General features: G+C 43.0%; 1 protein-coding gene across 3 annotated transcripts in view; it reads right to left on the bottom strand.

Moving 5' to 3' along the window:
* Positions 1-480: 480 nt before the first annotated feature.
* Positions 481-14,143, bottom strand: part of LOC137546366 (cytochrome P450 4V2-like) — a 63,050-nt gene continuing 49,387 nt past the window's right edge. For all 3 annotated transcript variants that reach the window (XM_068268726.1, XM_068268735.1, XM_068268745.1), the window contains exons 8-11: positions 7,900-8,002; positions 5,340-5,474; positions 3,968-4,147; positions 481-746 (exon numbers count right to left, since the gene is read on the bottom strand). In XM_068268726.1, coding sequence (XP_068124827.1) covers positions 541-746; positions 3,968-4,147; positions 5,340-5,474; positions 7,900-8,002 — 624 coding nt within the window. In that variant the 3' untranslated portion in view covers positions 481-540. The remainder of the gene's footprint in view (positions 747-3,967; positions 4,148-5,339; positions 5,475-7,899; positions 8,003-14,143) is intronic.

Below are 14,143 nucleotides of genomic sequence, written 5' to 3' on the forward strand. Positions count from 1 at the left end.
TCAAGGATTTGGGAGGAGAGCCCAGTGGAGTCTATAGAAACATGGGCTGAATTTACAAATGTTGTGCATTTAATCTTATGTCTAGGTATTGAACCTCACACTCTAGTACTGGTAAGAGTGCAAGCTACTTACCGACCTGTTATGTTACCATGTGCATCTGTCTTTTAAAGAATACATTGGTTTCATACATAAATACTAAATGTTAATAGAGAAAAGTGTTACCAGTACCATCATAGTGTGTGTAAGCTTGGGTCTCATATTCAGTTCAGTGTAGTTGCAGTGACAACACTTTATACTAATGCTTTTCTAATTCGATAACCATTGCAATGAATTCTAAGATGCCACCATATACTAACAATATATAATCCCACCATATACAAATGATCTCCCAGGACGTGTTCACCAGTCAACTATAGAGTTTATTGACTTATTATAATATTATGTACCATGTATTATCAAATAATTTTCAATTACCCCAGTGACGTGTGCCTTTTTATTTCAAGCAACTTGTAATATAGAAACATTGGTCTAGTAGACAGTTCAGAGTTTTGTACAAGACTGGGGACACTGCATTTTATTTAAAAATTCTTCTCTGTTTTTCAGCTCGATCCATATGCCAGCCTGTGGGCGAAGAATCAGTTCTCCGACGAGATCCAGCTCTTCACGTTTCTGACTTGTGTGAATCCAGAAATGACGAAGAATGGTCGCTAAAACTACTTTTTCTTCCATTAGTGCAAAACGTTGCCCTAAAATAATCAATAGTAATGTTAGAAATACTTTTACAACATGCAGTTGAAGTACAGTATGAAATTACTGTGAGTACTAAAACAGTTCTTCCACGGTACTCCACACATCACGGGGCTGGGGATCACATGATCCCCAGCATAAATGATGCCACAGTTTTGACCCAGATTTATCTAGTTGGGTGGCTATGGTCAACAGTCCTCATTTGAGTCAAATCAGGTCATAGTTTGAGTTATGAATAAGTTATAGATTTAGCAGTAAATCTATTGCACTCAAATGCACACATTTGGAGATGTTTTAATAGATGCAGCTGTCTTAGCTTTAACTAAAGAAAAGTTCTTGTGTGTATATGCATGTTACTTCAATCACACAACTGCCACATCACTAAACATTTAACGAACCTTTCTATAGTCTGGTATGCCTATAGTTAAAATTGTCAATTCTACCCACCTAAGAGCAGACAATTTGTCATTAAGCCAGAACAGCTGTGAAAGATCTTTTAAGATCTCAGAATTCTAATTAGCTGTATGTTAAATCACAATATAATATATGGCCATTTTGAAAAATTCCTAGAATTAATGGATGCTTAGCTCATCAATTTTCAAAGCGTTCTTCTTTGTGCCCACTCCATTGTCTTGTAAACCTTCCCTGAAGCTACTTAGACAGGTTAGTGAGCAGTGCGCAGGCTCTTCCGGGTGACCCGTGTTCTGATCGAGAGCCTGTGGCCGGGAGCACTCTGCACACATGCACTATGTAGTAGTGATGTAGTGTGCATGTGCAGAGCGCTCTCCGCCACGGGCGTGTTACCAAGGAACCGCATTGCTGGGCAGCGACAGAGTCTACAGTTGATTATGATCCACCTAACTTGTACTTGTGCACCTGTAAAAGGTGCACAAGTACACAAATATTAATTTACACCCTAGAAGGGCTCAAAGCCCAAATGCATAGTATATCCTGGGCATATATGTAATTATTTATTGTGTAGGACACTGTTAATATATATTTTCTTTATTAAGAACATATTAACCACTTCTGTGCCAGGGGGTATTTTTCTGATCGGTGCTGCGTGGGCTCTCCAGCCCGCAGCACCGATCAGATAGCAGCCAGGGCAATCAGACTTCCCCCCTTTTTTCCCCACTAGGGGGATGTCCTGCTGGGGGGGGTCTGATCGCCGCCGGCTGCTTGCGCTTGCGGGGGGCTCTTCAAAGCCCCCCTCCGCAGCGCTTCCTGGCCTCCTTCCCCTTCCCTCCCTCTCCCTCCCCCTGTGAGCGGCGCAGGACGGATTTCCGTCCTGCACCTGATGGGATAGGCTTTAGCCTATCAGATGCCGCCGATCTCCTCTATGGCAGCAGCGCCGTATATATTCAAACACCGGGGAAGATCTTCCCCGTGTGTTTACATTTACCCTGCGAGCCGCGATCGGCGGCTCGCAGGGTGTTCACGGAGACACCCTCCATGAACTGACATGGAATGGCCGATCCCATGGAATCCACTTCAGGATTCAGGGGTGTAATTAAGCGTACGCAGAATCCTGAAGTGGTTAAATATTACAAATTAATTGGAAAGGATATTCCTTATCATCGTTGGATTGATTAAAACGTCCAGCCTTTATTGTAACATTTGTGGACAATCAGCAATAAAAGCTCATGCGTATTGGACCGGACATGACTCCTACCTGCAAAGTCCTTAAGGAACCCTGGGGCTCTAGGAACCCTGGTTGAGAAAGGCTGATCTAGATAAATATTAGCGCTAGGAGTAGACATTCCAGTTCAAAGCAATGAGACAACTGTGAATCATCTGAAAGTTTTCACCCCAAATTGTATAATTCATTTTCCTGTACCACCGGACAGTGGCATAGCAATAGGGGGTGCAGAGGTAGTGACCGATGCGGTCACTACCTCTGCACCCCCTATTGCTATGCATCAGCACTGGACCAGTGGTGTAGCTAAGAGGCCGGTGCAAGTTTAGCATTGGGGCCCCCCAAGCATGCTGTAGATAACAATTGATACAACATACCAAAACCAATCAAGGACAACCACAGTGTCAGAGGTGCAAGAAGGGGATGTAAACTGTGTGTTAATGATCACTGCTATTCAAAGCAACTATAGAAGTGAATATTATCAGCACTGGACCAATAAAAAGGTAATTCTGTGTTTGAGGGGTGAGGCCCTTAGGGCCCTTGAGCGAGAGGGGCCCTAAGGGCCTCACCCCTCAAACACAGAATTACCTTTTTATTGGTCCAGTGCTGATAATATTCACTTCTATAGTTGCTTTGAATAGCAGTGATCATTAACACACAGTTTACATCCCCTTCTTGCACCTCTGACACTGTGGTTGTCCTTGATTGGTTTTGGTATGTTGTATCAATTGTTATCTACAGCATGCTTGGGGGGCCCCAATGCTAAACTTGCACCGGCCTCTTAGCTACACCACTGCCACCAGACTTTTCAGCCATGTAAATCATTCTCTGTGCATGAGATGCAATATCTTCATATGCTTTATTTTTGTACCAGCACGGTGGCATAGTGGTTAGCGCTCTTGCCTTGCAGCGCTGGGCCCCCGGTACAAATCCCAACCAGGTCAACATCTGCAAGGAGTTGGTTGCAAGGACTTTGGTTTCCTCCCACATCCCAAAAAACATACAGATAAGTTAATTGGCTTCCCCCTAAAAATTGGCCCTAGACTACGATACATACACTACACCAGGGGTCCCTAAACGTTTTGGGTTGAGGGCCAGGTCAACATACGTCAGACTGCTGGGGGGCCGGAGTATACATAAAATGATGTAAAAGTGTATGCGGGCCAGACAGTGAAGCATACCCAGGTGACAACTTGCAGTCCAATTGGTCAGCAGTGTCACCTGATGTGGAGTTTGATTGGAAAACAGCGAATGACTGCTTTCTGGCTTCCATGTGGATGGGTGGTGCCGGCACTGCTATTCTATATGCGGACCATCAATATTTAAAGATGTAGCTGACCGCATCTATAAGTAATACATTTTGTGTGTGTGGGGCCGGTAAAAAAGCCTCAGGGGGCCGCATTCGGCCCGCGGGCCTTAGTTTGAGGACCACTGCACTACACAATACATACATAGACATATGACTATGGCAGGGATTAGATTGTGAGGGACAGTTAGTGACTACACTATATGTATATACTTTGTACAGTGCTGCGGAAGATGGCGCTATATACATACTAAATAATAATAATAACAGTCACCCACCTATACAGTTTCGTAGCCCTGCAGAAAAGGGGACATACGCATAAGGATTGCGGCCACTTGTATTTTCTGGAAAAAATCTCTGTGGCCTAAATTCTTCTGGTTCAGGGAAACATGTAGGATCCCGATGTAAAGAATATGGAATAATTAACACATTCACCCCTTTAGGAATGTGGAAACCTCCTAGAAAAAAAAAGCGATACAAAGATAAAAGTATGTTTATAAGAAAACCTAAAGCAAACATGTATTTTACATGACTCCCTTTGGAAAATGCTGTTTGTCTGAAAGTTGTGGTGAACCTCTGTTTTTCTTGCTTTGTAAATTACTGACCCAGAACAAGTATGCAGATATGTTCAGGCTGAACACTTGTTCTGGGTGGCTGACTCAAAAGCTACTAAAGCTGAAGGATCAGCATTTCAGCTAGCCAACTAGTATTTGTTATATGGTAGTACAGATAGTTGCCCCATTTTCCTTTGCGTTCAGTAACTTTTAATACTATTTCAATCATTTTTCTAGGTAAACATTTATACAGTTTTATGCTATGTGTGTGTACTGAGGTTGTTTTTTTTTCTATTTGCCCCATGAGTCGTAAAGTGTACCTGATGTGACGTGATGAAATAGACATATGTATATGCGATGCCAGGCATAGAAATAACTAGCTTGTGTTCCTTTTTTCTTTTTCTGCCTGAAAGAGTTAAGCATTCAGGTATGAAGGTGACAGTTTCTACCCATTCAGGGCCTAGTTGGACTATAACAACAAATTACAGCCTTGAAACAACTTCAGAGTACAGGGGAGAGATTAAAAAAATAAAAGTTCAATAGTTCATTTATTTTAGCTCTGGAACACCGAAAGACTGTAAAAAACTGTAATTTTGCTGAAACATTAATACATTAAACCTACTTTTAGAGCTTTTAAACAGAAACTGAAACCATGGGATTCTAAAAAAAAGTCATTTTTAGAAGAAGAAGGATAGATATAAGTGTTTATCTCATTACTGCATACTCACTAAGCAAAAAGTTGGAAAATCATGCAGGCCCGGGCCGAGGTAGAGGAGAGAGAGGCTCCAGCCTCATAGCGCAGTGTAGGAGGAGGCGCACCACTCACTCAGCTATCATTCCCCTATTGCGTTTGAAGCAAAGAGAAATAAGAAAAGGGGATACATGGCAGTACTGCAAGCCAGATAACTAGAGATTAAGGTGTTGGGGGCCTTGGGGCACCTCTTAGTCTAATGGCAATCATTGTGTGACGGCTGGGGTGGGAGGGATGGAGAGGCACACTTTGGTGTCTCAGCCGAGTGCTGGAGGACCTTGTCCCGCCTCTGAAATCAAACAAGATACTTTGCAAAATATAGGCATTAAACTTTTAGAAACTTACTGATGGATGTGTCTTCACAAATGGTGCGAGCAAAGAATGGGACAGATGGAAAGATGCGAAGGGCTTCTTTTATTACAGCCTCCAAATATCTTAGATGTTTTAAGTCCTCCATTGTGACATAACGGCCAGATTCACCTGAGGACATAAAATATTTAGTAGTGAATTATATACCCTATGCTCAAAGCATCTACTTTCCTGTTCCATATACGTATACCCTTTCTTTGGAAACCGTCTGAACCCCTTAGCATAGTGTGGTCCTCTCTGCTGCAAAACAGCACATTACTTTTATATCTATTGTTTAAAGTGGACTTGAAGATGAAATTAAAAAAAAAGTTTCACCTGCCTGGGGCTTCTGCCAGCCCCCTGAAGCCGTCCTGTGCCCGCGCCGATTCCAAACCATCTGCTGTTCCCCCGCCAAGGCTCACTTTCGTCCACGACGACTTGTAAGTTCACATTCATTGTGCCTGCGCAGCCCTGATCGCGTGCATCCATGTACATGCTTCCGTGGCCAGGAGTGTCCTGTGTGAAAATCTCTACTGCGGCTGTGCAAGACTCTTCTGGCGATGGGAGCGCAAACGAGAACGACGACTTCCCAAAGTGAAAGTGAGCCACGGTGGGGAACGGAGGATCATTTGGTAACTTTGCGGGCACAGGTCGGCTGCAGGGGGCTGGCAGAAGCCCAAAGTAAGTAAACATTTTTTTTATTTCATCTTCAGGTCCGCTTTACAGGAATTCTGTTCTGTGTTTGTATCTGTCTTATTAATCAGTGTAAAAATGGTAAGTAAAGTAAAAACATATATTTTAAGCATTGTCTTTATAATCCGCAACCCATGTTTTCCATACTAGTAGCTGGTTCACAAACAATAGAGCAATAAATAAATCATAGAATTCAAATATGTCATAAAAAGGCCCTCAGTAGATAATTGTGCAGAAGCAATGACATATTTCTGTGCGTATGATAGATTATCCCGTATAGTGCATTAATCAAGGTCCCCCTAAGGACAGTTGGTGATCAGGTTCAGGGCTCAGTTAAGTTAACGTGTACCTCTGCTGTGAATTCCAAAGTGAAAAAAAAAGAGCCAGAATGGCACTTACTATGACTGCCACCCTTCTTTTTTTTACTGACTACTTCAACAAACACTAACACTGGTCCGCATGACAGCTGGGGGCCCCAGTCTCTCTCACTGGCTGGGGCCCCCAAACCACCATGCGATACCTAGAGGGAAGTGCGGGCAGGCCCCGGACCTCTCACCTCCAGGGAACTCACCCCCACTGCCTCTAAACTGAATGCTAACTGCAACAAACACAATTGCTAACTCCCAGCTAGAGTAATTTCCTGCCTTTATCTGGTCAGCAGACGCCAGTCAGCCCTATGCCTGCTGTACCAAATCTAGCAGGAATTGCATAAATTAGCATTCAGGTGGGAGGCTCCAGTTGGACGCAATTGTAGCAATCCCCGCATTCTCAGATCCACAGGTTCTAATAATCTAGTCATACCCAGAGTCCACTTGGAAACTTTTGGTCACAGAGCCTTCTGTCATGCTGCCCCTACGTTTTGGAACTCCTTACCTCAACAGATCAGGACAGCCCCATCCCTGGATGTGTTTAAATCCAGACTGAAAACCCACCTGTTCAGTCTGGCATTTGCAGAAATATAACTTTTGTTGTGTGAATACTTCATCCTACTAATTACTGAATCTGAGAGAGCCTAAGCGCTTTGAGTCCTATGGGAGAAAAGCGCTATAGAAATGTTATTGTATTGTATTGTATTGTATAGTCATTAGAACAATTGTGCAGAGAGTAAAACGCTGTTTTCTCTTCCTGCCCTTAGTTGCCAGTCTATCAGAACGGGGCCTCCTGTTGCTTCTGGGCCCCCTGCGGCTGCATCCCTTGCAGGGTCTATTGTTACGCCCTTGGTGGCAGCTAAGGAATGCAACATACTGTGGCTGGCACTGCACTACTTCTATCTTCATCTGTCCTCTCTGTGATAGGCTAGTTTAATGGCACAGGTACAAGCAGAGTACCTCTCAGGCCACACTATGAGGGGTACTTCCACTCACAGAGGACACAAACTATTAGCAGGCTCTGCAAAAGCGGCCTAAACTAGCCTAAAAAGCACAAACCTCCCCCGTGCCACATTAAATACTCACCGCTCCTCCAGTGACATGGGGTCACGTGACACGCCCGGAGCCATGCACTGACGACAGATAGCTGCAAGGAGCTACAGGACATTGGAGGAGCGGTGAGTATTTTAAGGCTGACAACCCCCCCCCCCCCCCAACCACCCAAAACAGTCCCCATTATCCCCTCATCCCCTCAGTCCTGGATAATGGGGACTTTGCTGTAAATGGTTTCATCCTGATTTAAAACTTCTTGCTTTTATTGATGGCTAACAAGGTACAATACTCTACTGCTACTACTATGTTTTAATATAACAATCAAAAATAGAATGATATGAAAGCCAAAAGCAACTCACATATTTACCATGATATATACTGAATGTAATGTATGCAGAGAAAGAGCAGTGGTAGTAGAAGGAAACCATTCCATTAAGACATACCAAATACATCATCTAACTCCTTATGAACTCTTCTCTGTACTTCTGGATGGGACCCCAGTAAGTATAAGGACCAATTCATAGCGGCAGCAGTTGTGTCATGACCCTGGTAATTAGATGTAATGGTTATTATCTATTGTACAGGCAGAATAAAGATCTAGCCAAATGAGGAAAACACTTAAATGACAGTAAAAAGAGAAAAACCTACAGTATAATGGTGTAGTTTGTCCAGTACTGTAAGGGCAATCAAATCAGTTTAAAGAGAAACCGTAACCAAGAATTGAACTGCATCCCAATCAGTTGCTGATACCCCCTTTCCCATGAGGAATCTATTCCTTTTCTCAAACGGATCATCAGGGGGCTCTGTATGGATGATTTTGTGGTGAGGTACTGACATCACACTGTGAGAGCCTTGTTGCATTGTGGGAAATAACAGCTGTTTACAACTGCCAAAAAAGCAAGCAGCATTACTTGGGATGGCAAAGATTTAAGCTGGATTGGATCTTCTTTGGAATCACACACGGCTGAACACTGCACACCTTCCTTGGAATTGACCTGAGACCTTAAAGACTTTCTGCCTCTTTGTGCCCGCCCTCTCCCATCCTGTGAGTAACTTTCATCGATTATCTACAGCATCTATGCTCAATAGACTATATTTTTCTACATATACTATATATTATATCTTCAAATTCCTAAACAAAGAACTGTGTTTTCAAATCCATGCTGTCCATCCATACATATCTGTGTAAGGACAATTCAGTCTATACAGGCCCTTTGATCTCTGCAGGACACCAGCCACAGCTGAGAAAGTTCACACATTGACTCTAAATAGGGCCTTTCTCAGCAGGAGCCCTGACCTGTCTCTTGTACAGAGGAATCCTATTCATTCAAAGGACCCAAAATACAGAGGAATCCTATTCATCACCTCTCTGGCAAAAACTACAGCTCATCAGAAATTATGGATCACTTTGGATGGCTGAGATTTAAACTGGATTAAAATTGGACTTGGACTGAAAATGCCTAGCCTGCTAGAAGCTGACCTCAAACTTTGAAATTCTTCAACTTTCTTCAACCCTCAGCTCCTGATCCGTCTTACAGCTTGCAAAAGACCCCTTCCCTTTGATCTCAGCAGGATGTCTATCAGCTGTCCAAATGTCACCATTAAAATACTCAGCTGAGATGCTTATCTTTATTACAACCTCTGTTCCCAAGAAACTCAAACCCAAGATTCTACTTTGATTACCCCTCTAAAATCCCTTGGGATTCTTAAGAAAACAAGGATTAGCTTTGTGCTTCAAATCCAGTTTGAATATTAAACCCCTTGCTGTAGCCCCCACCCACTCTTTTGAATGTCTGGCAGCCGAACTCTCAGCTGAGAAAAAAATAAACATACTGCTTTTCTACCGACCCCCTAATGGTGGCTCAGCTTTTCTCAAGGAAATAGCAGAACTTGTATCTTGCATAACACTGAAACACCCTAGGTGGATAATTCTGGGAGACTTTAACGCATGGGTCGATACACACTCTTCCCAATTTAGAACTGAGCTACTTCTCTCCATGAATGAACTGGGCTTCTCTCAAGCCATCAACCTCCCTACCCACAAAAAAGGACACACTCTGGACCTCATTTTCCATTCAGAACTCCTATTATCCAATGTGGAAATTGATCCAGTAGTTTGGTCAGACCACCACACTGTCCACTTCTCCTTTACAGCACCGGCTACAAAACACCAAGTGAAAGAACTAATAAAATATCGTTCCTTGAAAGGTTTGACACCCCAACACCTTCAGAACAGCCTCAATCTAGGCGGACTGACAGATCACAACTTAGGCCTTGAATCCATGGTCCTTAAATATAACCACGATGTTTCAGCCGCTTTTGACGCCATAGCTCCATTAAAGATAAAACGTTCCGCACCATTACATCACGCTCGCTGGTTTGACAACTCTATAAAGGAACTAAAGAAACAGGGACGCAGACTGGAACGAAGGTGGCGCAAACACCAGTCCCCTGATGACAAACTTTCCCTAACTGCTCACCTCAAAAAATATCAAATTAGCAAAAAGAAGTCCTTATTCCTGTCTCACGAAATTGAAAATGCAGCCAACAGACCTGCCAACTATTCCACACGGTTGACAGTCTCTGCAATCCATCTTGCAGGAAATCCAGCATCAGACCTTCACAGGAACTGTGCGAGAAATTTGCCCACTTCTTCTCAGACAAAGTCTCCTCCATACGATCTGCCATTCAATTCACAGCCCAAGAAACCCATGCAGAGCCATATAACAGGTGCAAAAATAGCCTAAGTAATCACTGAAAAAGACATCTTGGACATCCTCTCAAACCTTTGCCAGACTACCTGCGATCTGGACCCTGGCCCCACTAAGTTCATGTTGAAATGCCCTGAACTTTTTACACCGGCATTCCACAAAATAGTCAACGGTTCCTTACAAGAAGGGTGGTTTCCCTCTACTCTGAAAGAAGCAATCGTCAGGCCGCTACTCAAGAAACCATCCTTAGACCCAGATGCTCTAAACAGCTACAGACCTGTTTCTAACCTCCCCTTTCTGGGAAAAGTTATTGAAAAGGCTGTCTACCTCCAACTTGAAGACAGGCTCTCCAGAAACAACATCCTTGACCCTCTTCAATCTGGCTTCAGGAAATATCATAGCTGTGAAACAACCCTCACCCAGATTTGCAATGATCTGCTCATTGCAAGAGACAAGGGTCAATGTTCCATCCTGATTTTGCTCGACCTCTCAGCGGCTTTTGACACAGTCGATCATGGAATCTTGCTTAACAGGCTACAAGAGTACTGTGGCATAGATGGCATTGTTCTCCAGTGGTTCAACTCCTTCCTGGCTGGCAGAACACAAAGGGTAGCCTTAGGGCCCTTCCTCTCCAACCCTGTACCACTAAAATACGGTGTACCTCAGGGCGCAATATTATCCCCTTTACTTTTCACCATATACACGCTGCCACTTGGAAAAATCATACAAAAACATGGCCTGACATATCATTGCTATGCTGATGACACCCAGCTATATTTGTCATTCAAACCTGGCATCGCAGACCCTACTCCACAAATAAACACATGCTTAGCTGAGCTACAGGAGTGGATAAATATGAATTGGCTAAAACTTAATGCTGACAAAACTGAGGTACTTGTTATCGAGGGCCAGGGCTCAACAGCAAAGCAGCCCCAGTCTCAACCAACACCGCTAAGGATAGGGAGCTCAGATCTGAAAAACTCAGACTGTGTGCGCAGCCTGGGAGTACTGATTGATAGGAAATTAAGCTTCAGGAATCAAATCTCAGCTGTTGTGAAACATTCCTTCTTTCATCTAAGGAATATTGCAAAGATTAAACACCTAATTCCTTCAGAGGATCTTCCAACCCTAGTTCATGCCTTCGTCACATCAAGGTTAGACTACTGCAACACCCTCTACACAGGCCTGCATAAGAAAGACTTACGCCGCCTGCAATTAGTACAGAATACCGCTGCAAGACTGTTAACGAGCCAACCCCGCCATTGCCACATAACACCAACCCTGAGCTCACTCCACTGGCTACCGATAAAATGGAGAATTCTGTTTAAGATTGGCTTACTGACATTCAGATCCTTGCACAATCTGGGACCTGGATACCTGAAGGACTTGTTGCAACTGCATCACACCCCCCACAATCTTAGATCGAAAGGACGCAACACCATGGTCACCCCCAGAGTCCACCTCAAAACCTTTGGAGAGAGAGCCTTTTGTCATGCTGCCCCTACACTTTGGAACTCCCCGCCACACCCAATCAGGACATCTCCATCCCTGGAAGCATTTAAAGGGACACTTAAGTCAAACAAAAAAAATGAGTTTTACTCACCTGGGGCATCCAATAGCCCCCTGCAGCTGTCCGGTGCCTTCGCCGTCTCCCTCCGATCCCCCTGGCCCCACCGGCAGCCACTTCCTGTTTCGGTGACAGGAGCTGACAGGATGGGGACGCGAGTGATTCTTCGCGTTCCTGGCCACAATAGCGCCATCTATGCTGCTATAGCATATATCATATACCATATAGCAGCATAGAGGGTGCTAATGTGTCTGGGAACGTGAAGAATCACTCGCGTCCCCAGCCTGTCAGCTCCTGTCACCAAAACAGGAAGTGGCTGCCGGCGGGGCCAGGAGGATTAGAGGGAGACGGCGAGGGCACCGGACAGCTGCAGGGGGCTATTGGAAGCCCCAGGTAAGTAAAACTCATTTTTTTTGTTTGAGTTAAGTGTCCCTTTAAGTCTAAACTGAAAACCTACCTCTTTAGTCTGGCATTCATGAACATCTGACTATCTCCTCTGTAACGCAACCCAGCCTGCAACCCTGTATTAATCTGAGACACAACTATGCGCTTTGAGTCCTATGGGAGAAAAGCGCTTTACAAATGTTATTGTATTGTATTAGTGTATTGTATTATCTCCTTCCAGTGACATCGCCTGCCAGCAGTAACAATGTCACCATGTGATAAATGTCTGAATGTAAATCAGGGAGAGGACAGATTTTACAATGAGCAAACACTGACTAAATCATTAATACATAATTATTGTAAAAATTAAGCACTTTTTTATTACATTATTTTCACTGGAGTTCCTCTTTAAGTGAATACTCACAATGTTGAGCTGTCCGAGACACAACCAACCAGGAGGCGGATGAGGATCATAAATCTATCTACAATCATGTACTGGTGGTCGTCGCACTCCAGGGTAAGAAATCTGTTGGCTCAGCAGAGCACCTCCAGGATAGAGGAGGCATGTAACCACCCCTCCTCCATTTGTAAATATATTTTTTTATTATAACATAGGTGCCTCCTACTTTGCAGTTCTATTTTGAAAAATTATTATTATAAAGAGACAGCCTGCCTCTACCTACCGTATATTTTAAGGTGAGAGGGATATAGAGGCTGACATATTTATTTCCGTTTAAATAATGCACATTGCCTGGCTATCCTACATATCCTCTGCCTCTAATACTATTAGCCATAGCCCCTGAACAAGCCTGCAGATCAGATATCTATGACAAATCAGAAAATTCTGCAGTATTGTTTAAAATGAAATAAATATGGCAGCCTCCGTTGGTCTCACACCTCGGGCTCCTTTTAAGAAAATGTGAACAGTCAAAATGAGCTTAAGACTCAAGTGAAATCAATGAGCAAGACAATTATAATTAATGGACATCGACTATATTAGTGCAATATCCAAACTACCATTTAAACTAACACCGATCATTCCCTTATGTGAGACAATTAAGCATTATCAATTATATTAAAAAAAAATGTATGTGGCCACATTTGGTATAAAAAAGGAGCATGCCTATTTTGAATATATAAAGGGGTTAAACCCAGTGTTTCACACACATATATTTGATGGCTGCAAATGAAAAGCTATATCGTCTACTGAGAAAGAAATCCATATTTGAGTAGTATCAACAGGTGGCAGGAGACAAAGTATGAAGTGTCAGTTTACATGTTGTAGAGAAGATGACCCATGACATTGCATCAATCAAATGTGGCAGCAGAAACCCAGTAAGGGTCCACTAGGTCCCTGACATTGTGGTTGCCCGACTGAGTTCTATAGTGCTGGGGCATAATAATCACATAAACGTTCAATGACCAGCATCCAAGCTGAGAACAATAACCCAGATGGAAATCTCTGGCTGCTTGCAAACCAGTCCAGTATCATCAGTTGTGGTCCAAAATGTCAAATGATGGAATTGTAGCTCTATAAGAGCATATGAAGTGAGGTTAGGTAATAACCATTCCAATAAAAAGTGGCCCAATATGCAGAAGCTGGCATAGATAGCATAATAATGTAAGTAGCATAGAGTCACCAATTGGATCATAAAATCCAACATTGCATATCATACATTTAAAAAAAATCTCCTCTCCCAAATATATAATAATCCAATCTGCTTCCACTCAAGTAATGCTATCTGTGTAAAAAATCTACATTTCTAAAATATAAAAAAAAAAAACAATATTTGAACCTATCACATTGTTTGTGTGTGTGTGTTTATAGATAAAGGCAGTTGTGCTGTATGATTTTTTTTTCACATCTGCCAGTTGTAAAGATGATGACCTGCAGACTGACTGGAGCAAACAACCGGAAAGGAATTAAACAGTGAATATCAATCATTTCTTGATCTATCTTCTAATTTTTAACTTTTCACTTTGCAATGTATTGATTTATTTGTTTGCCCCTACTACTATCTTTTG

Source organism: Hyperolius riggenbachi, chromosome 1 (assembly GCF_040937935.1).
Source record: "Hyperolius riggenbachi isolate aHypRig1 chromosome 1, aHypRig1.pri, whole genome shotgun sequence".
Classification (NCBI taxonomy): Eukaryota; Metazoa; Chordata; class Amphibia; order Anura; family Hyperoliidae; genus Hyperolius; species Hyperolius riggenbachi.